At 43.1% G+C, this 26,949-nt stretch overlaps 4 protein-coding genes across 10 annotated transcripts; 2 read left to right on the top strand and 2 right to left on the bottom strand.

Annotated features, from left to right (window-relative positions):
• Positions 1-200: 200 nt before the first annotated feature.
• inpp1 (inositol polyphosphate-1-phosphatase) lies at positions 201-6,045 on the top strand. Of its 3 annotated transcripts, XM_079748023.1 has the most exons (7): positions 201-333; positions 880-961; positions 1,385-1,590; positions 1,678-1,738; positions 2,240-2,440; positions 2,611-2,782; positions 2,889-6,043. In XM_079748023.1, exons 3-7 carry the CDS (start codon positions 1,387-1,389, stop codon positions 3,373-3,375), a joined length of 1,125 nt encoding a protein of 374 aa, XP_079604149.1. In that variant the 5' UTR covers positions 201-333; positions 880-961; positions 1,385-1,386; the 3' UTR covers positions 3,376-6,043. The 3 variants fall into 3 exon arrangements, with proteins under 3 accessions (XP_079604149.1, XP_079604150.1, XP_079604148.1); XM_079748024.1 differs by lacking the exon at positions 880-961 and having other exon boundaries at positions 2,889-6,045; XM_079748022.1 differs by lacking the exon at positions 201-333 and having other exon boundaries at positions 782-961.
• dnajc14 (DnaJ (Hsp40) homolog, subfamily C, member 14) lies at positions 4,486-11,895 on the bottom strand. Of its 2 annotated transcripts, none has more exons than XM_079748021.1 (7): positions 11,777-11,895; positions 9,353-10,845; positions 9,092-9,198; positions 8,675-8,794; positions 8,357-8,517; positions 8,121-8,223; positions 4,486-7,940 (listed from the first exon to the last, which is right to left on the bottom strand). In XM_079748021.1, the coding sequence occupies exons 2-7, from the start codon at positions 10,670-10,672 to the stop codon at positions 7,637-7,639; spliced, it is 2,115 nt and encodes a 704-aa protein (XP_079604147.1). In that variant the 5' UTR covers positions 10,673-10,845; positions 11,777-11,895; the 3' UTR covers positions 4,486-7,636. The 2 variants fall into 2 exon arrangements, with proteins under 2 accessions (XP_079604147.1, XP_079604146.1); XM_079748020.1 differs by having other exon boundaries at positions 9,353-10,879; positions 11,777-11,860.
• An 862-nt stretch (positions 11,896-12,757) lies between these two features.
• On the top strand, positions 12,758-19,144 carry nab2 (NGFI-A binding protein 2 (EGR1 binding protein 2)). Of its 3 annotated transcripts, none has more exons than XM_079748106.1 (7): positions 12,758-13,079; positions 14,481-15,384; positions 15,637-15,680; positions 16,152-16,203; positions 16,399-16,513; positions 16,859-16,996; positions 18,381-19,144. In XM_079748106.1, the coding sequence occupies exons 2-7, from the start codon at positions 14,491-14,493 to the stop codon at positions 18,473-18,475; spliced, it is 1,338 nt and encodes a 445-aa protein (XP_079604232.1). In that variant the 5' UTR covers positions 12,758-13,079; positions 14,481-14,490; the 3' UTR covers positions 18,476-19,144. The 3 variants fall into 3 exon arrangements, with proteins under 3 accessions (XP_079604232.1, XP_079604231.1, XP_079604233.1); XM_079748105.1 differs by having other exon boundaries at positions 15,547-15,680; XM_079748107.1 differs by lacking the exon at positions 18,381-19,144 and having other exon boundaries at positions 15,547-15,680; positions 16,622-16,929.
• Positions 19,145-19,468: 324 nt separating this feature from the next.
• LOC307084002 (uncharacterized protein) lies at positions 19,469-22,825 on the bottom strand. Of its 2 annotated transcripts, none has more exons than XM_079748109.1 (4): positions 22,730-22,811; positions 21,984-22,122; positions 21,359-21,726; positions 19,469-21,007 (listed from the first exon to the last, which is right to left on the bottom strand). In XM_079748109.1, exons 2-4 carry the CDS (start codon positions 22,102-22,104, stop codon positions 20,819-20,821), a joined length of 678 nt encoding a protein of 225 aa, XP_079604235.1. In that variant the 5' UTR covers positions 22,105-22,122; positions 22,730-22,811; the 3' UTR covers positions 19,469-20,818. The 2 variants fall into 2 exon arrangements, with proteins under 2 accessions (XP_079604235.1, XP_079604234.1); XM_079748108.1 differs by having other exon boundaries at positions 19,473-21,007; positions 21,984-22,119; positions 22,730-22,825.
• Positions 22,826-26,949: the final 4,124 nt, after the last annotated feature.

Below are 26,949 nucleotides of genomic sequence, written 5' to 3'. Positions count from 1 at the left end.
CACGTTCATTGCTTTATTCGTGGGATCACGCAGGATAATGAAAACCACCACCAGTCCTTCCGTGGTTACCCTTTTTCTGCCTTGCTGTGTGTTAATCCACATTCCCTAGGCTGAGGATTAGTTGGGTGTGAAACCTGTTGTTGGTGGGGAATCTGTCGTTGGGCTGTGAGAAAAAGGAGGGGCCATATACAGGAAGAAGATTTAAAACGCATTAATTGTTCGATCAACTCCTCAACAGTAGTGGAGGGATAGAGACAAACGTTTAGCAGAGTGGGATTAATCACAGGATGAGGGTGAAACATACTGACGGCGATTAATACTATCCTCGATCAGGTATATAAATCGTCAAGATATACAGGGAGCCCTCATCTCTTTCTATGGGTTTGATTGATTTGGTTCTCATCTAGAATTTATAATTTTATTCCATATAACTTTTTACATATTTGTGTGTGTTTGTCTTAATTTAAACGTGTTTCTTGCAATGCACTTTGACCAATGCCTTATAACTGAAAACTGAAACTTACAAATTGGTTGAGGAACTCATAGTGTTAATGTTCGTCACAATATTCTGACTGAACCTAGGGCTTGTGACTCAATCAATGATGAATGCGGAATTTGTGGGTCGGTAGGGGGCGACGGGGGGGAACGGACGCATCTTGCGCCGTTTTGCTTGTCTTTTGACCTGGTGAATTGTCTCGACTGTACCTTTTTAATATCAACCTCCAAAACACTGCCCGCCCCTATGTGACGTCATGAGACGTGTGCAGCCGCGATCAGGAAATACAACTTGAAGTAGCCCGGTGACTGTTATCATACGAGCGCTTATAGACGTCTGTAACCTGTTAATATCTGCTTGTCACTTCGTTGTCGTGAACGCAGGTTGGAATCAGGGGGGGAAAGCTTACTGGAATTAAAAGATCCCAATACGATCATTTGCAGTCCGACAAGGAAACGATCAGCAGTAAGTTAACCTATATTCTCGAGTAAGGTATGGGTTTCTACGTTTTGCAATTCTTTCGCGTGTAAAATTATAAAGACTATTATGTCATCGCTGTTGGGAAACAACCATCTGAAATCGATGAGCTCTGTTTAGGCCCGGATGAAGGGGACATATATACTATACTACTAGGTGAAAAAACAATACGGCAATTGGCGAAACGGTGTGCTGGCTTGAAATTAAAAGAGGTCCAGGCCACACCTCTCAAGTACTTTTTTTTTCTACCCAGAAATGCCCTTTTTCTCCCGAGACCATAATTAACTCCAGTGCGTCCCAGAATACTCCCTCACTCTCTGGTCACCCAATATGCGCCTCGTTCATTTCTCACTCTTTTCAGTGCGCCATAGCACTCCTAACTAAAAAAACTTTGACTATCTTTTATTCAAGGAATGGCTGCTCTACTAAAAGTGCTGCTTCGCGTAGCAGAGAAAGCAGCCAATGTGGCGCGGGTCTGCAGACAAGAAGCGCCGCTCTTTGAGCTTCTGGTGCAAGAGAAGACGGGAGATGATAAAAACAAGAAGTTTGTCCAGGACTTCAAGACACTTGCTGACGTGGTGATACAGGAGATGATCCGACATTATGTCGGTGCAGAGGTAGGACGTCTACTCTATATGCCAAAGGGTTTGTATAATATCATGATAATATAAAATCTTACCTTTATGTTTATATATTTGCTCCAGTTCCCTGAAATGGGGGGTTTCATCCAAGGCGAAGAGTCCAACAAGTTTGAAAACGGTCTTGGTAATTATTTCACTACACTTGAAAACATTTTACGAAAATTTAAACCAGATTTTAAACGAATTACCTTTTAAAAAAGTTTCTGTCATTTAATATCTGAAATATTTTGAAAAAAGATCTAGGCATGAGCTACTTAGTGAGACTTGAGGGAAGTTTGGCGCACTAGACAATTATTTATTCATTTCTGTAGTTCAAGTAAAGAAACCTGACTAGTTACAGCTATTTCCAAAGTTTCATAAGTTCTAATCCTACGCAAACCTTACAAAAATGAACCTAAAAGTAAAAAAAAAAAAAAAAACCCATGATGGTGATCATTGACGATCACCATTTCGTTTACTTTGTTGACCCAGACTGCTTATTTTGCCTGCTCATTAATTACATTTCTAAGTAAAGTCACAGTAAGTTTGCATTATCTTGCCTGAGAAATAACTAAACTAAATAGTAGCAGTAGTACAATCCTCTCCCATGTCATGTTTTAAATGAGTGTGTGTTGATGTCCTGCAGGAGAGAGTGTGGTGGTGACGGTGTGTGCGTCGGAGACGGAGACGGCGGCGCTGTTGGAGGCCGTGCTGGACGGTGACTCCACGGCAGCGGCCCTGCTGGCCAAGGCCATCCACCAGGACCCGGCCGCCGTGGACACAAACACTGGAGACCTGAGTATACCGCACAGTCCCTCCGAGCTCGGAATCTGGATCGACCCCATAGGTAAAATGTTGTCAGTCCACTTGTTTCTTTTGGTATGGGGCTTTTTCTGTAAAAAAAATTGAACCGCTAGGCATCTGAAGAATCTATCAAACACACCCACAGCCAGTGGTACAAAAACAAGTGACGTAAACATTGAAAAAGTAACTTTTTTTTCATGTTTTGATATGAAGACGCTACCAGCCAGTACATTGGGGGTCGTGAGATGGTATTGGAAGAGGGCCACCTGTCTCCATCAGGTCTCCACTGTGCCCTGGTCCTGATTGGGGTTTACCTGCGTAGCACTGGGGAGCCAATCATGGGGGTCATCAACCAGCCTTTCAACTACAAAGATCCTTCGGGGCGGTAAGTCATGAATAACCCCAAAGAGGACCACATTGAAAATATGAAGCTATAGCTCTATTTGAAGGAAAGACTCATTATTTTGTGCAACACTCTCTGCTCATCACAGCTGGCAAGGAAAGCATTTCTGGGGTGTGTCCTGCGAAGGTGTGAGTGCGTGTTCCGTATCCCTCCCTGAGAGTCCAGCCGAGGGCACAGGCCTGCGGGCGGTGCTGAGCTCCAGCGAGAAGCCCGCGGTAAAGAAGGCGCTGGCCTCGCTGTGCGGGCCGGACAACGTGACCTACGCCTCCGGGGCCGGCTACAAGATCCTGTGTGTGATTCTTGGCCTGGCCGACCTCTATGTCCTGTCCGAGGGGAGCACCTTCAAGTGGGACTCATGCGCCCCCCACGCCCTGCTGCGGGCGCTCGGCGGGGGGATCGTGGACTACACGGAGAGCCTGGGTTCCCCGGAGCCCCGAGGGGCCCAGCTCACCTACCACCAGCCCCGCACCCAGAACAAGGGAGCGGACTGCTGGGCCAACCAGGGAGGCCTGGTGGCATACTTGGACTGCAAGGTTCTCAGCACGGCCATTGAGGCGCTCAGCCTCAAGCCGTAGGGGGGGAGCCTGTGGATGCAGCACGAGCCCAAAGCACTGTAGCTGCTGCTTCGATGATATCCATAACCGTTTTCTATTTCTGGGGAAGAAAAGTTAGGGGAATGCCTTGGTGTAGGTTTATTTTAAGCAAATATTATATATTATTTAATACAGAACCAGATATGCTTATGTTAATATGAATGGCGGTTGAACTATGTGATACAGTATTTGGGTTATCTTTGGCCATCTTTGCAGTTTTTAATATATATATATATATAACGACATTTGTTTTTCATCTCTCTGTTATGACTATTTAATATATGTTCAATGTTAGTGATACATGATATATCTTCCAACTCCTAAAAATGTAGGCATCATGTATCCATCCCCTGATGGCTGTAATTGCAGATGCAGCTGAGAATTCAGGTGCTGACCTCCACTTACAAGAGAAGGGAGTGTTTCCAGCACAGGTTCAGCGGAACGGCCACATCCTAGCCTACATTTCGTTAACTTCACTCTCCGTTAATTTGAATACCAATATAATGGTATGGGCTTACATAGCTCAGATAAGAGATCTCATCAGCTCTCAGTGGAGACGCTTTTTATCGGTCACCAAAGGTTCATCTATATTTTTGCCAGGTGTTTTGGTTAGGAATTTCGCAATAATCTACAAGTTATAAAAAGATTTTGTTTTCATTTCAACCTACAAAAAAAAACCTCACATTTTTTCCCTGCCAAGGTGACCTCAATATCAGCCAGTGTCTGGTTGAGGCTGTGGCTGTCTGAAACCACTCCTTTTAAGGAGAAAAAGAGGTGACCTGGTCTGTTTCTGTGGCCGTAACCCCACTGCTTAATGAAGGTCCGACGACGGGAAAGCCGGGCCAGGCCAAACTATGACTTGTTCAATAATAACAAGCAGATTTCCTCAAAGCGGACCTATGCAAGCGTATCAGTTTCTTTGCAGGAGTTTGCAGTTCATTTTTGCTATTTCTATGTCATGATTGCTATTGCATTTGTGTTTTATATTGATGTCAATTGTTTATGGATGGCAATTATACATTGTGTACTCAGAATTAAAGAGCTAAGAAATATTAAACTTTTAAATATATAGATCACAAAAAACAGCAGTGGTTCAATGGCAAATTACGTTTATTTTAAAAACCGGAGAAAGTGTAAGAAATCAAATGTAATTCCAGCAAAAGACGACTCAAACTGTCCTCCCTAACCAAAGTGGTCATTGTGTGGTAAAGTCCTGCACACCACTTCCTGTTGATTGTCAGATTTTTGCATTTATTTTTTGCATATTGTTTTAATTTAGGGAAAACCAAGCTGTGGGTACTGATTGGGTTAACCACATCCAATGCACTCCAGTGATCTTGCCCCTTTTTATGTGCATGATTAAAGTCTAGGAATATTTCTCAGTAAAACTTCTGAATCTACATATCAGTTAATGTATGTGTTATAACTTTTACATACACATTCACCCCATTTTATTCCGTTTCTGGCCTTGGATATACCCTATATATGTTTTACTTTAACCATAATAATCTTAATGTACAAATACGAAATATGTGTGGAAGCCATGTTGAATAGTCCAGTCCAAGAAGATATTGAAGGTCCTGACAATTCCATACCTGGAAAAGCAGCAGACAAATGTAACTTATTCCAGCTTTTAAGAAACAAAACACCAAAATGAAACCAGCTCCTATGTAAAGGAGGAAAAAATAAATAAAGCATTAAGAGGCTATTGAGTACTTTTCAGTCAAACCCAGACATAATTTTTTGGGTGGCCTAAAAATAATTTGGAAAATAAAACTTTCCCAACATGCGTTGTCCAACTTCAAAATTAGAAGTTATTGATAAGTGTCTAACTTATTCATTAAACCAAGTTAATCATGTTTAGAGAAAATATCCTGTAGAAAAAAAAGTGGGGTTTCCTTCAACACAGAACTTCATTAGGAGTTAAGTTGCTTTTCTTTTTCATGCCAAATCCCAAACTTAACTAGCACACTTTCTTAATCTGATTGAAATTGTTATTTAGTTTTAGTATTGTAACACATTGCACACAGTGAAGTAATGATATGCAGATATTAATTCCTTGACCAAAAACTAAATTTGATGGCACTACAAAGAAGTCTACATACCAAGTCATTGCCAATCATCAATTAAGTCGGTTTCTGCAACCAATATAGGCCTACAGTTACAGCCTCAGACTAACTGAAACTGACCTTACCAAAATTGGGTTAAAATAGGCAAGCAAGTGACAATTGCCCACATACACAATTACAACCTAGTGAATCATCTGCAGCATGGGCAGGCAATAAAACACAACCGTTAAAGTATGCTGTCGGCATAATTCGGTTTTCCATTTTCCCCTAATAAACAATCTACAATGACAATGTAATTTCTATCTTGGGAAGTGCCAGACAGATGCTTCACCTGTTACCTTGGTTTAATCGGTTTTCAATAACCCATGAAAACAAAGCAATTGTGTTGCTTTAGTCAGTAGAATGTATCTTAAGTGTAATGGGATCCCTCACTTTCTTAATTTCCTGACAACAATGCGAATATCAGACCCTCATAGTAGTGCATTACACAGGGGGCCAATGTAGTCCATAGCTGCCCTGCCGCTGCTCGCTCCCCAGACAATAGCTGAGAGCAGGCCAACATCATTCCTTTAGTTGTTTACCTTTCAATAAGAGAACAAAGGAAAAGGAATGCTGCTGGCCTGCCGTTTGAATGTTCCACAGTATTCTTTCAGTATTTTGTTAGTAATAATTATGTACCATTTTCTTTTGAAGATTTGGTGTTCTGCAATGTGTCAGAAAAGAATAAAAAAAAAAATAGGATTTATTCAGTCTTAATATGATTAACAAGTTTTCAGTTTTCCTAAGTGGTTTGAGTTTCAATAAACAAATTCAATCAAATTAAGATCAGATCAAAGCACATTTATATATTAAATATCAAGACCAGGTCACAAAAGTCAATAAGCCAAATCATAATTGTCCAACATGTTTTGTATTACTGGAAATACATTTTACCAACAAGGTTTTCCATCCATTCCATTTATTCCCCAGTGTAGCACACGGGGGCATTTCCAATCTGGACTAACAAGGATTAACTGCACTAGAACCATCTGTATGCATTCTTCCGGAGAACCAGGCAAAGCATCAAGAACCAATTTACCATTCTCAAGCCCAGGCCGAGCCACCCACTGCATACAAAAATAATAGTAATCATTTGTCAGTTCACTGCAAGTTCAACGCTTTAGCAGAACATAAAGAGAAGCTTTGTGCCAATAGTCTGTTGCAATCTTCTCTTCCATCCAAAGTGAGACAAATCAATACCACTAAAACCAAAAGGTTTAGTTGATAACCCTCCTCCCGTCACCATAGTCTGCGCAGAAGGCAACATGTTGAAATGGTACACTATCAGCCTGATATCTCATCGCCAAATACCCCCATCTGTTATTTTGAAGCCTTGGCTGATGTTTGCAATAGCATGCCTAGATAATGTTGTATGAAAAAGTGAGCTTTTTCAGATTATTCAAACATCTATGTAATGCAAAACATTACAATATATTCTTCTGAAGCTGCATTACAGCAGATGAAAACAGACCTACCTTCTTGGTTGATTTCTGCACCAATGACAGTTGGGACTAAATTATGGACTGAACGAGGGGTAGTGGGGGAAATAGTCCAAAAGCAGACCACTCAAATTTGCCGGTCCAGGCATCACTGAAGCATTACTGCGAGATAGATCATCTCTTGATTTAGGGGATCCAGAACGCAACCTCCAACAGGGCTTTGCTTTACCCTTCAGAACTATAAAAGCAAAGCTCAACAGAAAAAAAAAAGTTTAAAAGCAAGTGAGTAAATTGTGCATGCAATGCAAAATTTGGCAGGAAATTAACATGTACAGCATTCTGATATATTTCAAGGCTACAGTCGTCTTAAAGACCAAAGACAACCCAAAATAATAAAGTAATGACGGATGTTATTTTAAAAGCACCGTTGCCTTCATTTCTTCAATACTTCCCCCCCTAATACTTTGCCTTCTTTTCGATTGGTCTTCATGATCGGGTCTCTCCTTTTGGCCCCGATGTTGAAATGACCGTCAAAGAGACGGTTCTACCCACATGAATCTTCCTGAGTTCAACTCACGAAGGGCCGATCTTGGCGCACCAAGGGGGCTTATGAAGAGACAAACATGGGGGATATCTGTGTGTGTCGCTTCTCAGTGTTGCCATTAGGTCGATGACTATAAAACCAGTCATGTGACTTCACCTCTGAAAGGGCTTGCGGACCTTTTTCCTTCTCCGCGGGGGTTTGCCACCCTCCGCACATGTCTCACTGGCCTCCGGCCGCTGGGCGCCCGGCATGAAGAATCCCCCGTGTGCGGGCGGGGGGGAGAACGGGGGAGGGAACGGGGGAGCCCCCTGGCCGCTGGGGTGCGGGGGTGGGCCCGGGGGAAAGAACCCCCCGTTGGCGGCCATGTCGGCGGCAGGTCCCCCTTGAAAGATGCGGTTGAAGAGGTCTTGTAGGTCGGCGGGGTTACTGGGACCCGGGGCCGGCTCCGAGGGCGTCCTGGAGGTAGGGAAACACACCGGCAGTTAGAGGACCAAACCTCCCCTTCAGCTGCCTGGACGGTAACCTACAAACAGAAGTCCATTCCTGGAGACATTACGGTCCCTCTCCCACGACTGCCAATGATTAAATGACCATTCAACCCTAGATCGACTGCAACCATTCCCAGGTGGGCCTTACCGCTGACGTGCAGCACTGCCATTGTTCTTGGAACCAAATGAGATGTGATAGGGCACACGGTGTGTGTCAGGCGAAATGCCAATCCTTTGGCAACCTGCCCACTCTGTAAAACAATGAAAAAGGCGGTTCAAGCGGTACACTGCACACCACTGTCTGAAATGTTTTTAACTCAAATACCAAATTATCGTTTATTTCATTAAGCTCCAACGGCAACTATCTTCTGCCATCAAGTCCACCTGTGATGTCGTAGACCTTGCCATCCATAAAGGCAAAGTATGTGATCCGTAGGCCTAACATGCTGGACTCAGCCCACAGGTCTCCTTCCTCAGCGCTGTGGAAACGGTTGCATTCTCCACAAAACCTGGCCTCAGAAGGCTCACGGTCCATTTCAAACCGCCTGCAGAAAAACACAGCAATGTTGCAGCGCTTACTTGTCACTTTCCTGGTACGAATGAGCCAAGAACCACGCTAAATTGTTCAATTTGATTTATCCTGTGAACTACAGCCAGCAATGCTTCGATGGGGATGTTAGATGGACGGAGGGCGGGACGTACTTGTGCTTGCCTTCACATTTGGTACACATCATGGTATTCATGGCTTCCTTAAGGTCGTCCTGCAGTTTGGTGAGGAACTCATTCATGGACTTTGACAGCTCAGTTGCCGCCATTCGCTTTCTGCGTCAGAAAAATGAACAACTAAATCAGTCAGCTAATTCCATCCGATTATTTTGAAACAGCAAGTTAAACATATGGGGTTGTCTTCAGGAGGTAATAACAATAACTTCATGCTTATGCAGTGATTTTTGAAAGACAAAGCAATTCAGAAGCGCCAGTGAATAAAAGACAGGGTGCTCAATCACTTCTACTAGAAGTAAAGCTTTCTTGTTTAATCTCTGACAATATCTAAGAGATTTAACACAGAGAATTGTAAATAAAGTGGGGCTGAACTTCTCCTTTTTTTCTTTGACTCACATTTCATACTCTCGCCGTGTTTCAGGGTTACTGACAATATCCCAGGCGGCCCTGAGCACTTTGAACGCCTCCCCAGCGCGGGGGTGCTTATTCTTGTCTGGATGGACCTAGCACACAGGGTAGAAAAAACAGCAACAAACAAATGAGAATAACTCCAGCACTATATATTACCCAACCATGGTTACAACATTACCACATTTTGGATGATGGACCACGTACAAACATGTACACACACGTGTACACACACACACACACACACACCTGGACAGCCAGCTGCCTGTACGCCTTCTTCAGCTCCGCCTCAGAGGCGTGGACCTCCACACCGAGCACAGTGAAGGGGTCGAGCTCCTCCTCCGGTACCTGAGCCAAGGCTAGCAGCCTCTCCAGCTCCTGGCCCGGCTGGCTCTTCCCCAGTTGACCAGGGGAGTCCGGCAGGGACACGGGCACCCGTCCTTTTCTCCTAAACCAGTTTCTGACCGTCTCCCTCAAAGAGTTCACCCTCTTCCAGAGCCTGGAGTCCTGGCATGCGGCCCAACACCGGTTTGCCCTCTCTCCGCCCACGCGGATCAGAAGACTCTTTCCCCACAGGGAAGCCAGCATTGCTATAGCGCAAACCAGGGCAAAACTAGTGGTGGCCACCTGCTTCAGCCACTTGGCAGACCGTACTGTCTTATCCACGACTCCTGCAGCGGTGCCTCTGGCTCCCTCCAGGACCCGCAGAGCGTCCGCCTTCATCCCGGGTACGTCGGTGACCTTGGCGAGAAGCTGGAGGCCAACGTTGTACAGAGTCATCCCTCCGGTCTCCACGCCGACCCCGCAGTGGTGTGTGAGCGCCACGATGAGCTCGATCACCATGTGGATGCACGAGAGGCACCAGGTGCCCAGGGACTCCGACAGGAGCTCCTTGAAGGCCAGCACCAGCTCCTGACCCCGGTTCCTGCGGCCGCGACCCTGCTGGTGCTGGTGGTTGCGCCTGCGGTTCTGTTTGTGCCTACTACCCCCGGACATGACTGTACCCTTTTGAAAGGAAGAAAAGAATAGAGAACTGGCCGAGCTGTGGCTACTTTGTTCAGAAACCGACCCCCCGCCACTGTTCCTGGACCTACATCTCTTCCCCACCCCCTGCGAGCTCCGCCCACCGGCCTCGCCGTTCATATGTGGCGATTTTACGTTCTCAGTTAGGCTTCCTCCTTGGCTATCTTCCTCATCTTCATCATCATCTTCTTCATCCATACACTGAGTGTCCACACCTGCATAATCCACACCTTGTTGTTGGCCTAACATGTTGAAGACTTCATCGTCTGCATCCCTGTGCGATTCCATGTGTTCGCCATTCTCTTCTTCAGCAGTTCCTGAGTCTTGAGGCATGGCCAGGTTTGACGTGTCCGGAGGGTTATTGAAATCCAGAACTGATGTAATGTCCTCCACAACGGGTGCCCTATGGGGGTCCTTCTCCCTTTCTCTGAACTCCCAGTGGTTAGTACTTGTCACCAAAGGGGGACAACCAGAGAGCAGGGGGCCATCGGGACTCTCCTCCTCAGTCTTAGTAATGCCATCCATCTCCCGCTCAGATGAAGCCATCTCCAGTGGCCTTTGCTCTTTCGATCCAGGTGTAGATTGAATGGAATTTCATCAAAGATGATTGACTAAATTCATTCTCTCAGTCGATATCTTCTCCGAATTCTTGTAAGGCACAACCAAGTCACGGTTAACCCCATTTTTCTTGCGTCTCACTTTCAAGGTTTGGGTCTTTCCTGGATAATCAGAAGCAAATCACACATTGGCCCCCTGGAATGATAGTTATATTTAGTTCACTCAAAACAAGACAAATTAGGTCACCATTGAAGAACGTTCTTTCACCTGCGTAATAATATAAAACACATTACCAAACGTCCAGATAGTCAAGAAAAAAAAAAAAGTTTACTCAGTGTTCAGTTCACATTAAACGGACAATTAAATTTGTTTTTGTTTTTCATCGAAAATGTATCTTTCTTAAACAGTCAAAGATCAACAGTTACATCTCACGTTTGAATCATTTAATCTACCGTTCTGCAGGGATCTCATAACGAATACCCGACAGACAATTCTTCAATCTTCCATGTATACGGGGAAGCATTAACCAAACCATTAAGACGACTTGCATTTGATTCAGACCTTTTGACAGATCGGGATAAACGACTCAGGTCGGACCAATACCTTCCGCAACTGTGAGCAAAGGTCCGCATACTTAAGAAAAGAGAAAAAAGCTGTCCTTGTGATAGGTCACCATGTATGGTTATTGAGTGAACTGACACCTCAATCAAACCACGGCTAGCTTTGCAGAGCAGCCCCGGCTGGCCCATGCGATGCCAGGTAGGACCGACGAGAAAGTAGCCTGGCAGAGATGGTTGTGTTAAACAAAGTGTGACAGTTGTACATTTGATGGTGAACGATTGGATATCCCCGGAGAAGCACAGTAGTATCACAAGCAAACATAACCATATAAAGCTACCATTAAACGTCTCTGTCGAACAAACTGGCATGCCAGTTGTAAACAACCCAGAACTAGCTAACGCTACGATAGCATTGCTTCCCCTTCCTGTGAGGTTAGCGAGTTTGATCGGAGATATCAGTCATTTGAAAAGGAAATTAAATGGATCTAGCAAATTCATCAGAGCACTCTCATTCATTCGATGGTATCGATACCTTGGAGGAGTATACATGCGATTGACGGGTTGTTTTAGGTTGTCACTGTCCCATGTTGTTTTCTCTTACTTTCCTTACTTCTTCTTCTACATATATTGGTTTATTCGCAGGTCTTCTTCTACGCTTCATATCGGTCTCTGCTCTCTGTCGCCTCTGTGGAGTGAGGACGTCAATGCACGTAGATGTTCGCTTTTGGCTTCTCCAATCAGTAACACGCACATTACCACCATCTACTGTTCAATGTTGGTCATTAAATATGAATTCATGCGTATGAACGTACCGATATTTATTATGCTCGAATGATCACAATTGAGTTATAGGTATAAAGAAGGCATACTAACTACATTTCATACACGTCGAACTTTTGGGATGTATCTGTATCCTAATCGTACGCGGCTCGATCCTTTACAACATATTATTATAAGATTCAACCAAAATACACACATGGGTGCCGCGCGCAACATTTCAAACGTGTAGGTTAGTGGTGTAAGAGAAGTGGAGGGGCGGAGGGACTGTCGATCATATCGGGGATCCCCTTACTGCGTCAGCGAATCCCCAACGAAATCAGATGGAAAATAAAATCTTAGCAATGTCCCCAAAATACCAACGTGGCACGTGTCTTACAGGTACAGTACTCATACAAAGGCTTATGGTGAATCCACATTGGATTTAGGTTGAATGGCGACATTCTTAGGCCTATAATGGCGATCTGTTTGCCATAAGAAGCAAGGGTTAAAATTGGTATTTTAAACCCCCCACTACGGTCTCCACCTACATCTCAAATTTGAAAGCCGCCTCTGCCGGGAGAGGAAAACTCTTTTTCGGTCAGATGGCGTGCTGCAGTCCGCCCCCATCATTCTTGCACCCACACAAACAGTACAAAAAAAAGGCAGTCAGCAACCAATACGGTGCGCCGGAGGAGGATTTCTGCCAAAGAATTAAGACGAGTTGCTATAAGCGCAGGGACTTAGCTGACGAGCACGCCACTCAATACCAAACGTGATAGAAACTGGTTGAAGATAAGCGAAAATATAATGTCTTTCCGGGCGTTTCCGCAACATCTGGCTAGCCGGGATTAGTCCTGTCTTGGCTTGAAACAAGAACGATTTTTTTATCTGAATTCAAATAACAAAGGATTTCTCACATATAGGCGAGGGTTACACTTTGAGTATCAGTTGGCCATCCAGATCTGTTTTTTTCTTTTTGATGCGAAGCTCGTAGGCTTTACACTGGTAAACTATATTGAAATTAAGCAGTTGTTGAACTGCATCCCTGCTGAATTAATCTGCTTCATCAGGAGAAGGTAAGTGAAATGCCTTCTTTCTTTTCGATACAAATACAGCTGTATTAGTTGGGTCGTCTGGGCTCAGGTATTGTACAAAAGATGAGGATAAAGCATTACAACGCATTAACTTGGCTGCACTGTAACCTCCAGCTGTCTTGATTCACAATAGGAAAAGTTGTCAAAACATAATAGTAGTGTACCAGAAGCTGAAATAGGTCATTTGTACACTAGTTTAAATTTAAAACGTGAACGATCGTTGAATTCAGCACGATGCCTAATCTACTCTTAGTGGAAAGATGTTATTTGCATGCTACTAATGTACAATAGGTTCCATAGACGTATAGGATGCCAAGGACGATGCAGCAGGTATGTCATTAAAGTCATATTAGCTTAACAGCGCCACAATAAGTTATACTTATCAATGCAAAATGAAGAGAAAAAGTGCAGTTCACTATTTATCAACGACTTAACTATCATTCAACGCAAACACTGCGCCTCCCAAATAATAACAAGCTGAACCCCGTTCATACAACATTTTATAGTCATTAAACCAGTACTGATAACAAATGACCATCACCGTCATGTAGGGCGATGCACGCCTCACTATTAGTCCGCCCTCAGTCACACCGGTGAAGTGATGAGACCAAGGTGTGGACTTATACCCCGGTCACTTAAGCAAACCAGTTTTATTACAAAATCAGCTCAGAGACCCACCACACATACACACACACACACACACACACACACACAGTTCCTGCAGTCTATTATTTGCACACCTATTACAGTTATTGCACTTAAAGATATTATATCACTGACAGCCAGTGGTTCCGAAAATATAAATGCTCACCTTACCATATAAATGCTCAAAATGCTCATGCTCACCTTACCATCATGACTGTATGCAGCAATGTTGCCACACTAGTGATGTCCTTCCCGTCACACTTTTCCAATTCCTCCTTTGAGCCATGCTCGATCGCAAATGAGAGGCTCGTAAGGAGAGGTGTGTGTGTTTGTGTTTGTGTGTGCAAGTAATTATTATAATTACAGGGTTGTTCACTAGGAAAGCCATGGTAGTTATAATGAGATATTGTTTACTGATGAGATATTGCGTTGACTCCCCCGGTACTCATAATTTGCATTAAAAATGATCCAACAATAGGACCTTTATACTGTATCACAACCTTGTGGCTTTGCTGTTTGGCTGAAAGTCCTTGAGAACTGTGTAAGTGTGCCGCTCTCTGGCCAATCCCATCTTTGGCTACTGTCTCATTTTCCATCTAAGCTATCAAGTAAAAGAAAAATAGATATTTGATTACCACAATGACTTCCTCTTTATTGTTATGCATTTGTTATTTATCGCAATTTCCTTATAGCTCCCTATTCTTCTCCCTAATGTGTTTCTTGCCCTACTTGCTCTAGGTACAGTGCCATGTCTCTGCCACGCACGCTCGGGGAGTTACAGCTCTATCGGGTGCTTCAGCGAGCCAACTTACTGGCCTATTACGACACCTTCATCCAGCAAGGTGGCGATGACGTGCAGCAGCTCTGTGAGGCGGCGGAGGAAGAATTCTTGGAGATCATGGCACTAGTTGGCATGGCCACCAAGCCACTGCATGTGCGTAGGCTACAGAAGGCGCTCCGTGACTGGGCGGCCAACCCAGCGCTCTTCAACCAGCCCGTGTCCAACGCCGCTCCCTGCGGGATCCCGCTGTTCAAAGTGGAGGGAGCGGGCTCCGCCGGGTCGCAGGGGGGGCCCAGGAAGTCCGTCAGCAACGGCCAGCCGGGCTCGCCCTGCGAGAGGGAGGACAGGGCGTGTCTCACGCCGATGCACAGCGGGAGCCCCCGGAGCCCTTGCTCTCAGGCGTCCCCCCAGCCCCCCGACGCACACTACAGGGACAAACTGTCGCCCATGGACCACCACTGGCTCAACCCCGAGCAGGACGGGAACTGCACGGCGGAGGACGGCTCCCCCAGCCCACCGCTGCACCCGTCCGGCCCGGCGGGTCCCTCCACACCCCCGGGGTCTTCCACGTCGTTCCCCCCCGGGGCGCTCTCGGCCTGGCCCGGGGGGCAGCTGGACGGAGAGACGGCCAGGGCGGTGGGGGAGAGTGTGGAGAGGCTCCTGAGGACGCTGCCCAGATCAGAGCCAGGGGAGGTGAAGACTCTGCTGAGGATGAACAAGAAGATGGCAAAAACTGTGGGTCACATATTCAAGATGGGCCCGCAAGACAGGAACAAGGAAGAGGAGATCAGGAAGTACAGCCTGATTTATGGGAGGTTTGACTCAAAGCGGAGGGAAGGCAAGCAACTCACGCATCATGAGGTAAGGGCATCAAACCAAAGACACAAAAACTGAAGTAATGGACTTCTTTCTATTTCTCATTGGAAATGTGAAAGGATTCATTTGACTAGTGGGGAGGGTTGCAGTATTTTATGTAAATCCGTTTAAAGATGGCTCCCTTTACTTAGTGTTCTCTCCCCTCAGTTGATCATCAATGAAGCTGCTGCCCAGTTCTGTATGAGAGACAATGCCCTTTTGCTGAGACGTGTCGAACTCTTTTCTTTGGCTCGGCAGGTGGCAAGGAAGTGTGCCTACACATCAACATTAAAACATGCTCGGTAAGATCACTGAAAACAACAACAAATCCTTCTGCTCGACAGTTGGATGTAAAGTCCATAATCCAGATTTGCTTGCATATCATTGTATTTCTATAGTAAATTAAACACGGGAACGTAGAGTAAGTAATATGGAAATTAATTGTGCACATTCCCGAATAAGAAGTCAGTAGAGAAGAAGTCATTATCGGATCTAATGTTGTATGTAACGTAACAATTGCTATGAGCCAGATCTGGTTATGTAAGGACATTCCTCAAACAAGAAACTGAGGTGATTTTTACATGTAATTATGGTACCATAACTTAAATGGCAATTTAAACAAAACATATCCTGATTGAACTGGCTCTGATAAATAGGAAATTTACTGTGCAAATAATACATAAATAAACATACCATTTGCAGGTTATCTGGGTTATATTTCTGTTGTCAATACGTTTATCTTATCTCATCTTATTCTTTGATTCTATTCAAAGGACAATTACAGATGACAATAATTTCCTATCGCAAAAGAGGGTGAAACATGAGGTGAGTTATCAAAGCACAATTATAACTGGCCAATTAGCTTGGTTTCAATGTGTGGGTTAAAATGATGTGTGGGTTAATGGCTGGATGTGTCTGCCACATAATCAGACTGATGATCACAACTTCCTTTCACAAGCAACGTCAAACTGTGTTCATTAGAACTCTTTGTTCCTCTTGTGCGGATGTGTTGTTGTGCAGGTCATTGTGCCGGAAAGCGTGTCTTCGCTGGTTGGGGTGGAGGGGTCAGAGGTTACGACCCAAAGGGCGGAGGACGACAGTGTGTCTAATGAAAGCCTGGACACTGTATCCCAAGGTAGTCTCCCCAGATAAGCACTATCATATCAAGTGTTTCTCTTTGTATTGCTCTTTGGGTAGTTTTGACACTTTTTTTTTTTTATCTCTAACCTGTCCCCTTCTACAGATCATCTGTCATCCCCAGACATGTTTTATGTTTCTTTAAATGTCAATGTCTGATTGTATGAAACCACTGATTATCGTAAAAAAAAGAAAAGAAGGGTTACCGCTATGGAGGGGTACCCACGCAGTACAAACACACACACACACACACACACACACATCTGTCTGTCCAACTAGACATAATTGGTTACAGTGCAACCAATCTCCATCCCCCTGCCCTCTTCCCCACCCCCTCCAACAGACACTTCTAACCCGGTCAACTGGAGTCGCCATCTCATACAGCAAACACTTATGGATGAAGGGCTGCGATTGGCTAGGATGGTGTCACATGGCCGAGATGGCAGGATCAGCCTAGGGTCAGAAGGCACTCATTCAACAGGTGAATTTTCCAAATGACAGTTCAATAATATTTTTTTCACCATTTGTTATTTACTGATATTAGATCAGGCTATTTTTGCACATGACCTTTCTTTCTTTCTTTTTTTTTTACTGAGCCACATGTTTGGTTTTTAATGTAAAGTGGAAGAAAATAGGATTATATTCGATGAACCCAACGACACAGACAGAGATCCCCAAACAATGAATGTTTTATGGATCTAGAGTTTGAACAACAGTGAGTCATATAATCTCTGAGGTGACGCCTCCCACTATGCACAGCTGAACTTCACTAGACTGCAAATTAGAGAGGATTGCAGTTAGGAGGGGAAACAGAAGGAGACGAAGAGAGAGAGAGACACAGAGAGCAAGAGAGAGAGATGACATAGACAAATGTGTAACACTGTCATGTGCTAGAATCTTACACAACGTCACCATCATCAAATAAAATTAAATAAAGTTAGTATTATTAACAGTGTTTCCCCCCCCCCCCCCCAATTGTATTCATCAGAGATATGCAAGAGATTTAGAAGGGCTCAGCACTGCTGGGCTGAGGCAGCAGGAAACAGAGAGAAAGAAAAGAAAAGCAGCAAGAAGCAAACAAAGGCAGGAGGAGGAGGAGGTGGGGATAGGAAGCACTCTGTGGGCGTTCAGATCTCCCTGCCCCCCCCCCCCCCAGCAGCGTCTGACGTCAGGCTTTAGGGTGCGTGGGCTGGAGGGCGGGAGCCATTGGGCGTGGGGGCGAGGGAGTGGGAGGTAATTGGAGGGGCGTTGCATTGACTCACCGAGCGACAGTGTTCAAAAATAAAACTTGTGGGCAGGGAAATGGCACAGTCCTTTTTTATACATCTCATACACACATCCCCCTCGGAGTAAAGTGTGGAAATAATAAAAATGACATATGTTTCATCTCTGACGTTGGTCTCCCTCCACTCTGTCTTGTCGTTTTTCTCACCCATTGTGGATGTTTGATGCTTATTGCCTCTCAATATGCGTTGTAATTTTTAAGGATGCATCTTTCAGAAAATATATAATGACAGCATTACTGGACACTTGTATTGGTGGTCCGTTGTTTGTTCTGGTGCTTTAAACCGCTGCGAAACACACCACGAGTCCGATATTAAAATCAAATGCTCCCAAAAATCTAAAACATGAAAATCTTTCAAATAGTAGTATATGCAGTTACAGTAAAATCGACTTTAGTAAATGCATGGTTAATGCAACATTTCAGAACTAAACTGCCTTATAGTGACTATTTATACTTCACAGTCCTCCAACAGGCTATCATAATGACAATGATAAACTGAGTTCCTGTCTATTTTTATCTATATTCATATCACAGACAGGATGTTTATTTACACAACTTTTGTTTGGTTTGCCTTCCACAGATTACGAGAGTAAAGAGGAACAGGGGAGTGCAATAGCGTGTAGGAGCAGGAGCCCTATCATCACAAAGGAGGATTTGGACCACAGAGGGAAATGAAAAATCCCAAGGGGTACACTACATCGTATGTACAGACCTCCATCTCAACTTCAACACATCGTGTACTATATGGACTGTAACTGAGCAGGTTAAAGTTCTCACATCAATTACTAGAAAAGCGACAAAAGTGGCTTTTAGGGGGAAGAAATCCATATTATAAATACTTATCCCTGTCTTGATTGATGGTTCCTCAGCCTTAGGATGGCAAGTCTGGGTATGTAATAGAAAGCCATAGGTGCCCAAACCCAGACTTAATAGACATGGTGGTATTTAGAGTTGATATGAGTCTGGAATGAACTGGATGGGGTCACTGAGCAAGTAGGCAGGGTTATTTGAATGACGTTGGGGAAAAATTTAAATCTTTAAAATATCGATCAGCATTTTTAACATATCAACCTACAATATTTGAAAAATTGTCCTCTGCTGCCCTCTAACCAAATAAAATCATACACAAATGTATGATTTAAATTGTAATAGGAAGTGTTGATGATGTAAGGCAAAGTAGATAGTAGAGCGCTAGGGGGTAGCTTCTGAAATATCTGCTAAAACAATAGAGGTTAATCAACATTGAATATATACCGTAGCTGTTGTCTTCTATCTTGTCGATTTCACATCAACTCATGAACCCGGAGATAATTTATAATTTATAAAGAAATGACATTCAGATTAAAAATCCTTCAGTTATTTGAGTACTGAGACCATATGTGTGTGTTGCTAGGGTGTAGAAGTAATGTGTTTGTCACACTCTTCCCACCTTCACGCCCCTCAAATATTAACTGTATAATTTAAGTCAGTCACTGACATCTTTGAAATAATCATTACTTGGCAAAGTTTTTGTGTGTCCAGGTTGTTAAAATAGGTCAAACTACAATACAACTGTACAAGGATCCAGATAATGATGGGGCCATATTTATTTACTGAAGATGAAAAAATGAAACAAGCTTTCCTTTTAACTGAATAGCATTGATGTGTTCATTACTGTGGTATTATAATCGCACACACATCTATCCATGGTGTCATCTTGTTTCTTAAATCTTAAATTTTAGGTGGGCACATTTTCAGATGGCTGAGGTTTGCCTATGTCATCAAGTCACCCCCACTAACCCAAAGACCACCCACTCACACCCCTCCCCTCCCACAGGGGCTGCTACGTTTCTTATTGCCTCCTACCAGTTTGAATCTTATAAAACGAGAGGGAGTAGAGATGAGTGCACCGCTGTGTTTACCAGCCGGGGTCTGGGGGTTGAATGAGTGGCCTTTTGAGCGGTGACTCCATGACAAAAACGTTAACATCCTCAAGATTTCCTCTTGGATCGAAAACCCATCAAAACAACATCAAATGATGATGAACAATCCCACACACACTCAACCTTGGGTCAAAAGATGATCAAACGGTGCTTAATTTTCCGACACAGCTGACCCTTCACTACATTAGATATGAATATGCTAATGTTTTGTTGTTATATTGTTATATTCATAGAAATATTGGGAAGGCCCATGTTTGGAAATGCATTGTCCATTATATCTACATGGTATCTACCCAATAAGACAGGCGGCCAAGTGATGTAAAGGATTCAATTAAACTGCAGGTTCTCTTTCACTATTGTCACCACCCTCACGTTGAAAAACAGATTATTTATTTTATTAAATCTCAATAAACGTTATTTTATTGTTTAATTAAGAATTGTTTTTGTGATTTTTGAAGTCATCATTTCATAAATGTTTAGCATTTGAGAAATTATGTAATTACCTTTTCTATAACTGATGGTGTGTTTGTAATTTATAGCTTGCGTCACACAGCCAGTAACACCATCTTGTTTTGCTGTTTTTTCCTTTCCATTTCCGTGCGGAACAGTTAGTTCTGTACAGACGAGGCTTGCATGACTCACCTTTAGTAGTGATGTCAGCACTCAGATCCACTCAGCGCTATTTCACACATAGCCCTCCTCTGTTGGGTAGGCAACAAAGATGGTTCTGCATGGCAGTCATTAAAACAGAATGCCACAAGAATGTTTTGGGGGATCTGCTTTTGGATTGAGGTTTCATGGTAATTTTTTCAGGGTTGTTTCATTTCTTTAAATACAAAACCACAGGAAACAGAAGTAGAAAAAAAACAAAGATAGAATCGAAAACTTGCACATGCAAAAACAGTTAACAATGGTTTGAGAGGTTTAAGGATAATTTTGGTTGGAACCCTATTAAAGCGTATGCGCAAAACTATTGAAATATTCCTCAGCAGAAAAACGTTAATTTCGGGCTAGTTATTTCTTAATGTACAGGTAAAAAACAAAAGTCATCTCTCTTTAAGGCATCATCATAGAACAGGAAGAAGTTGTGTGTCTGCTAGGTGATGTGCGTGTGGAGGTGTCGCAGGAACTCTCCCCGGGTGGCCGTGTGTCCGGGGAAGATGGCGTGACAGAACTCGCACACCTGGGACTGCAGCTCCATTTCGGACATGAACGCCCCACCGCTGTTGCTCAGCTCCTCGCTTCCCAGGAGGGGGTTGTAAGCCCAAGCCAGTGGACCTGCCGTCTGAGAGGAAGAGCATCACACATAAGACACACAGTCACTTATGCAGAATGTACTGTAGAATGGAGATATGAAGGATCAGAATGGTTCTTTTCTTTTTTTTAATTTTATCAGATACATTTATCCAAAGCAAGCCGTGACATTTATTTTCTTCAGATACACGTCACTAATGAGAAAATCAGTTTTTTTGCATCTTGCTAAAGGTCGCCTGCAGGAAGACTGCGGCTAAGGGGTTTCGAACCCACAACTATGGGATGCTTCTCCCATAGTCGTGTAATACCTTAACCACCAGACCATCCGGCCCCCCAAAGGTGGCGACATAAAAGGTCAGAAAGAAAGCAGAAGGACTCCTACCCCATACGGCTGCATTACTTTACTCCCTCCACTCTGATGTCCATGGTACGAACCAGAGCTACTGAGGGCCGCAGACCTTGAGGCTGGAGATGCAGGTTGGGGATGCTCTCCTTCTTGTTCATCTTTGTCGGTTTGACGGTGATGGGGCACATTTAGACCAAGTTTCCCCATATCTTCAGCAAGAAGCGCAGAGAATGTGGTCACACCTGCAGTGCGGGTATGGCCGACATCAGTGTGTGGTGCAGCATTCTGATTGGTTGCAACTAGTGGGGGAATACTGTCCTCTTGGGAATGTGCAGTGCTCTCCTGGCTACCCTGACCCAGGGGGGACGCCAGGCCACTGAAGCTGCCATCTTGATTCAAATACCCTGCAAGAAAAGTAAACATTTCAATTCCAAAATACATCTTTTATATATGAAGTAAGTATACACACATTTGCTTTTTTTTGTAGCAGCTGTCACAAGGTTTCAGATCCTTCTTAAATGAAAAGCGAAGTGAGTACTCATTTAGAAAAATGGTTGACAATCACAATAAATTGCTAGGTGAAATAACAAAGAAAGTTATCAGCCCTATTGTCATGTTTGGGCATCTCCACCTGAACTTTATACATGTTTTCAAAATTTACCATTTGAAACTTGTTGTTTGTGTAGTTCCCTTGAAAGTTTCTGCAACAGAGCTGCTTGTCGTATGCAGATTGATCTTAGGTGAACAAACTCCCTGAAGAGTTCATTGTATGCGTCCTCCATCTCCCCAAGGATCTGCTTCTTATGAAATAAATCATATTAACAAATCTGTGCAGATATTGAAATTACTAATTTCTTAAACTTATAATGTGTTATAATAATGTTATTCTTGTACTTTTTTTTAACTCCTTTGTATTAATAGTTTTCAAAATGCCATAAATGAGAAGCATTAGAAAAAAGGTTGCACGATATAAAATAAATTGTAAAAGCATGAGGAACTAAGCACCAAAGAAGGAATCGAGAGTTCTTTGGAGAAAAAAGGAACTCCCCAAATGTGACTTCTGTTTGGACTCAACAATTGCCACATGAATATATGCTTAATTCAACGAATTACATAATATTTTTCCTTATCTTATGTTTTTTACATATATTTTAGGGGACGTTTTGTACATTGTGACAACGTAACAAAGGTAACATATTGGCATAACTTGTACTAACACTACTAAGCTACTGCAAGGTAGAATGAGCAAATACTGAGTAGACGAAACTATCCTGAGATATAACCCTTTGTCCTACTACAATAAGTGACTTTGATTGATTGCTGTCACTTCTCATACGTTATATATCGAGTCGTAGTTATCAAACAAGCCAGCACCACAACACAACCGTTTGAAACGTAGGTACTTACAAGTTAGACGAGCAAGACAGAAAAGGAGTCAAGAGCCCTCCGACAACAAACATGACAGCAGAAACGCAACTGTGAAGATGAACTTCCCAAATATGTGGATTCGTACCCGGTATTCTTCAAAGTAAAAGCTCAAAAGTGACGTAGCAAAATAACTACCTCAGAATTGAAGCGGTAAAATGAATGATAACTGGAGGAAAATAAAAAAAGAATGAAAGGAAAACGAAATAAAGCATGTGAAAAATACATATATTTTGTAAATTAAGAGTGTGTCTCAATTAAATTGTAAGTGTAGCTTACACATTAAATCACCAAACTGATACAATTCTCCATAGAGTGGCGAAGTCACGCCCCTTCCGGTAGAGCCCACGGGACGAGATCGAAAAATGAATGGGCTTCAATGGAGAGAAAGTAATTATCTTCTGGTTCATGTCAAGACAATCTCCCCATCGGCATAACTGAAACTCTCCACATGCCCCGACTTATAATGGTTTTCACATCTTTCGATGCATTTATCTCCCCTTGGAAAAAAGCGGTGAAGTGGAGCAGAGAGATCGCAATGTCTGTACCGAGTTCCAAGTGCGGGTAGTGACGTATATCATTTGCGTCGAGAGCAGCGAAGAGCTGTAGTTCACAAAGCGGCCTCACACAAAACCTAACATTATCAAACTTCTTCGTGATTTTTTTTTAGTTTTCTTTGCATGAATAAATTATCATTTAAATCCACAAACAATATATGTGTAATCCAGGGCATATAAAGACTGGGAACAGAAAATAATTACTTTCTCTCCATTGAAACCCATTCATATTTTTCGATCTCATAGGTCGCATGGGCTCTACCGGAAGGGGTGTGACTTCGCCACTATAGAAGCTCTATCTATAACATACAAATCTGTGTTTTAAAGGATTAAATTAAGCCCTCTGATACCTGATAACTGATATCTCTCTGTGACTGTAAACATCTGCGACTCTTCGTCGCAAAAATTTAATAATTGCACTCATCTCAAAATAATGTTGCCCTCAGCTCTTCTTGCGCTACTGTTTGTTCAGTGTCGGAGACATTTCTCTTATATTGTGAATTTGGATTGCAGTACCCATTTTAAACACTCAGTAACGTATTGTATTACATGTAGTACTTTAACTTAAAGGTGTAGTATTTAGGATTTAGTGGCATCTAGCGGTGAGGTTCAAATTGCAACTAACTGACCCCCTCACCTCTTCCAACCATGTAGGAGAAGTGGCCTACCCTAGCCTGTTCCAGGAGGTTTTCCAAACTAATGCCATCGTATACGACAGCATTGAGTAGCCAAGTATCAAGGAATGAGGTTCCTTCATGTATATATTATTTGTATTTAGTTATTTAGTGTGTACTATAGGTCATAGCTTACAAGTAGCTATTAAAGATAGCTGTTCTGTAAAAAATAAATAAAAAAAACACTCACTCCTTGACTCTTGGTGACAGGCAAATGAACTCAGCTGAAACAACTTTGCGATCATGTGAGTACGTACTTGGGTAGGGTTCAGGGAGCTCAGTCGTGTCAGATGGGCCCTGATATAATAATAGAACAAAATTCCTGCCCCCCATCCTCTTCACATTGATAGGGCCTCCACACCACCAGCTCAATGGGTGTGTGTACGTGTGTAGGGTGCAAACTACCCTCTCGCTTGTGGGACGTATGACTTGTAATATAATAACACTACATAGCCGCTCCCTTCTGGAGACTTTCTCCTCGTGACCTTGTACAACGGCGGGGAAAGAGACCCATACCTGCGGCAGGAATCCTGCCTGACCACCACATTTTGTGAAGGCCTCCTGGAGGGTCTCATATTTCCAGAGGAAATAGAGAAACCTCTCAAACGTCTCAAAGTACTGGTCAAACGACTCTCTCACACATAATAGTTATAGCAAATATCCACATGACGGGAAGACAGACGAATGGCAGGAATACCTTGACACTTTTACAAACACAGTATGCCAGACATTTTCTTTCTAATGTTATATTAAGCAGTGCATCTTATCTGTTGATTGATGTCGCTGTCATGTCACATGGCCATGCCAGGGTACTGCGCCCCAATCCATGCTGGAGTGTCTTGTGACCTTGAACTTCCAATCCCCCCCATGACCACGATACCCCTGTACCCCACCCTCAACACCAATCTGCCCTCCTCGAGCCCATCACCTCCCTTTCCCAGTGACACCAATCTCTGTATATCTCCAATCCCTCTCTCTCTATCTCTGTTTGTGTATGTGTGCGTGCATGTTTGTGTGTGTGTGTGTGTGTGTGTGTGCTTGCACACTGCAGTGTGTGTGTGTGTGTGGTGGGAGCTGCGAATAACTTCCAGGCAGCATGCCAAAAATTGGCATCTGCCAGTGCAACACTAGCCATTCTGTCAATCTTGTTTTATAATTGTAACATTCTCATGTTCTCCTACTGAGCAGTGTTAAGTTCCTAACTTCACAAGTGAGTAGGCCAAAGAGAGAGAGTGAGGGATAGAGCGACGGTGAGCAGGGCAGGAGACATAATGGTAACAAGAAAGAGAGAGTGTGCTTTCATGTGAGTGTGTGTGCATGTGTGTTTGTGTGTGTGTGTGTGTGTGTGTGTGTGTGTGTGTGTGTGTGTGTGTGTGCGTGTGTGTGTGTGTATGTGTGCATGTGAGTGTGTGTATGGTGTCTGTGAAATGGATGGCAGTACCACAATTATATATCTTTATAGCTTGTAGTGGATTTCTTTAGCTTCGTAGTTTGTATTATTTGTTACTGGCTGGTGGCCAATCCAACAATAACTTTCATGGACAATAATACCAATTTTAACTTTGCCTCTGCAATTCCAAATCTTCTCATTCTGCTGTTTTCAGTGTTTACCCAACAACATTATAAATGCAATGCATTGCTGTCATAAAGGACATATCCAAATATACATGATAAACATCATGTTGTACAGTCATCTTACAAATACATTAGGGCAAATATTGCGTATCATCCTATCATATCAAATATGATCATATGTGTATGATCATATATGGGGGGATATTTTACACAGTTATCTAGTGGGGCGAAAATTTGAATAAAAAAATATTAATATTATTCAAATTAAAGCTAAAGTCACTGTAATTCACCTGAAGGTTTGGTGTTGAGGCATCACGTATGTTTCAAGCTTGATAATTATGCTTTCTTTTTGGATCCACTTTCTTTCATACTGGGCCAGCCTTTACCAGTGTCCGGTCGGTGGCATCCATCTATCCATACCCCCCATGGTGCATATAGGGCCAAGGTGCAATGGGTTTACTACTTACTTATGAATATAATCCTGTAGGTACTAAGAGCTTAAGAAACTGATATGGTTGGAGTTATCACAGGGATGGCATGGCCAGTGATGTCTGCCAAAACATTTATCACCAGACTCTGTTAGTGCAGATCCAATTACAGAGGTTTCCATGGGCTCAACAATGACCAGCTATAAATACACTGACAGAGTGTTTTCCAAATGCAACCATACATAAATTATATGCACACGCACGTTACAAACAATCCGTTAGTGTGTAATTAAACATACCTTGGAGGAGAACTAATCCATGCATTGGCCTATTATGAGGCAACAATAACTCTAATGAAACTTAAGGCTGCATTAAGCCTTTTTAGATCCATTTTCAAATGTCCAAACTATTGAACTTATTTGACAAAACATTAACTGTGTGTGCATTGTAATAATATATGATGATATCAAAAGTGTGTGCTGTTTATAATTCTAACATTTAGACTGTGTGTTCTATTTGAAACAGCAGAGGAGTCCCCACAAGACAAGTTATTTACAGCCTAGTCCATCAATAAATGACAGGTGCAGCATCCCCACAAGCAGAACTATTAGCTTTCCTCCCTGTGGAACAATATCCTCTGCAGCTCTCTCTCTCTCTCTCTCTCTCTCTCTCTCTCTCTCTCTCTCTCTCTCTCTCTCTCTCTCTCTCTCTCTCTCTCACACACTTTATCCCCCTCTCTCTCACTCAATTGCTCTGTCCGTCTCTATCCTGTTCTCTCTTTCTTTCTTCTTTTTCTCTCTCTACAATGCAGGTTGCCACATTTTATATAGTGAGGATATACTTTGAGAAAATCCATTAGCCTTGCAGCAGCGACTGCTCAATGTCTCGATAACAGGGAATTGAAAGTCTTATATAAAACAAAATACACAAGCATATACTGAAATAGACATATTGGTATGTTTGTGTTG

Source organism: Pollachius pollachius, assembly GCF_949987615.1.
Source record: "Pollachius pollachius genome assembly, chromosome: 12".
NCBI classification, from domain to species: Eukaryota; Metazoa; Chordata; class Actinopteri; order Gadiformes; family Gadidae; genus Pollachius; species Pollachius pollachius.
The sequence above is the reverse complement of the archived record's forward strand: the minus strand, read 5'-3'. Positions and strand labels throughout refer to the sequence as shown.